At 44.2% G+C, this 2,140-nt stretch overlaps 1 protein-coding gene across 1 annotated transcript; it reads right to left on the reverse strand.

Moving 5' to 3' along the window:
* Positions 1 to 657: 657 nt before the first annotated feature.
* Positions 658 to 1,596, reverse strand: LOC308344452 (putative olfactory receptor 2B8; the record flags this gene model as incomplete). The annotated part of the gene is made up of 1 exon (XM_080805993.1): positions 658 to 1,596. The coding sequence occupies one exon, from the start codon at positions 1,594 to 1,596 to the stop codon at positions 658 to 660; it is 939 nt and encodes a 312-aa protein (XP_080662119.1).
* Between the last annotated feature and the right edge of the window lie 544 nt (positions 1,597 to 2,140).

A 2,140-nucleotide genomic window follows, 5' to 3' on the forward strand; every position in this document is an offset into this window, starting at 1 on the left:
CAGTGGGTTAAGGCCGCTGCCTTCAGCTCAGGTCATGATCCCAGCGTCCTGGGATCGAGCCCCGCGTCGGGCTCTCTGCTCAGCAGTGGAGCCTGCTTCCTCCCTTCTCTCTGCCTGCCTCTCTGCCTACTTGTGATCTGTCTGTCAAAATAAATAAATAAAATCTTTAAAAAAAAAAATAAATAAAAAAAATAAAATATGAATGTGAGGAAGAGCTCCGGCAGCCTGGTGGGGGCACTCGGTTGAGTGTCCGACACGTGATTTCAGCTCAGGTTGTGATCTCAGGATTGTGGGACCGATCCCAGCATCAGGCTCTGTGCTCAGGGTACAGTTCGCTTGAGATTCTTTCTGCCTCTCCCTATACCCTTGCTGCTCATGCACTCTCTTTCTCAAATTAAATAATAAATCCATATATATATATATATATATATGCACACACATACATACAATACATATGATCTGGTAACAAAAATCAGCATCTCAGGAAGTTGTGTGAATCCATGAACTTGGATTTGAGCACTCATTTGCACAAGAGAATATGGTAAGTAAATTCCCTTGAGACTTATCAAAGGAAATATTAGATGATCCACGTAGGTCACAAACATCTTGATCACTCTGGCATTCAATGTGTTCCATATATGGGACTTCCCTGCCCAGTCATCTGGAGTCCTGGCCCCTGCAAAGCACCTTCTTCATTGCCCCCGTCACATCCTTGTTCCGCAGTGTATATATGATGGGGTTGACCGTGGGGGTGACGATGGCATAAAACAGAGAAACAAACTTAACCTGATCCTGGGAATAGTTGTCGCTGGGCTGGAGGTAAGCATAGATGGCCGTGCCATAGAACAGGGAGACCACTGTGATGTGGGACCCACACGTGCCAAACGCTTTCCTCTGCCCTGCAGATGACTTTATTCTTAAGACCGCCCTGACGATCCGACCATAGGAGACTGTGATTAATGCCACAGGTAAGAGGAGAATGATCACACCGACAAAGAAGAGCACAGACTCATTCACAGTGGTGTCAACACAGGCAAGCTTGAGCAGTGCGGGGACCTCACAAAAGAAGTGGTCTATTTTATTTCTCCCACAAAGTGGTACAATGAAGATGAGCACTGTCTGCAATAAGGAGTTGGCAAAACCAACGAACCATGACACAGAAGCCATGAGGGCACAGAGACGGGGGTGCATGATCACGGTGTACTGCAGGGGCTTGCAGATGGCTGCATAGCGGTCAAGCGCCATGACCCCTAACAGAATGCATTCCGTGCATCCCAGCCCTAGAGAGATGAAGAGCTGAGCCACACAGCCACCAAACGAGATAGACTTGTCTGCTGTCCTGAGATGAACCAGGAGCTGAGGGACAGTGCTGGTCGTGTAACACAGGTCCAGGAAGCTTAGGTTGGAGAGGAAAAAGTACATGGGAGTCTGAAGATGTGGGTCCAGTTGGGCCAAGGCAATGATGGTGGTGTTTCCCAGCAGAGTGAACAGATAGAAGATCAGGAGGACCACAAAGAGGACTAGCTGCAGTTGAGGCCGGTCAGAGAACCCCAGCAGGATAAACCCCGTGAAAGAACTGCCATTTTTCTGTTCCATCCTCTGTTAGCACGTGTTTCCTGCCTGGACCAAGAATTTAGCAACTTTTAAAGAAATCTTAAAAAAAAAAAATGTTGGTGGCGGGGGAGGTGCATCTGTCATAAGACATGGCCACAGAATATTAAAGGTAGTTTTTAAGTAAATGACTGAAATTGACATAGCTTATACCAATTTAGTTCCACATTATCAGGAACAGTGAATCATTAATATGTAATTTAAGAAAATGAAATAATGGACATTGTGTTGCCATCAGTCATAAATATTAAAAGTCTTTCAGTCTGAGCTTAAAGACACTTAAAGTACTGTAAGTTTGTACATACATTCTAGAAAGAATGGGGATGAGGGAAAAAGAGGGAGAGCCATCAGGAAGAATCAGAAAGAGATAAAGAAAGAGAGACTTTACTGTAAATACATATCTCATGATTGTACACAGTTGGATTTCTACACACGTCACATGCAATAATATACAGCATAATCACAAAAATACATTCAGACATAAGAATTTATTAACTGCAATGTACATATACAAATAATTCAATTACAT

Source organism: Martes martes (genome assembly GCF_963455335.1).
Source record: "Martes martes genome assembly, chromosome: 6".
Taxonomy (NCBI): Eukaryota; Metazoa; Chordata; class Mammalia; order Carnivora; family Mustelidae; genus Martes; species Martes martes.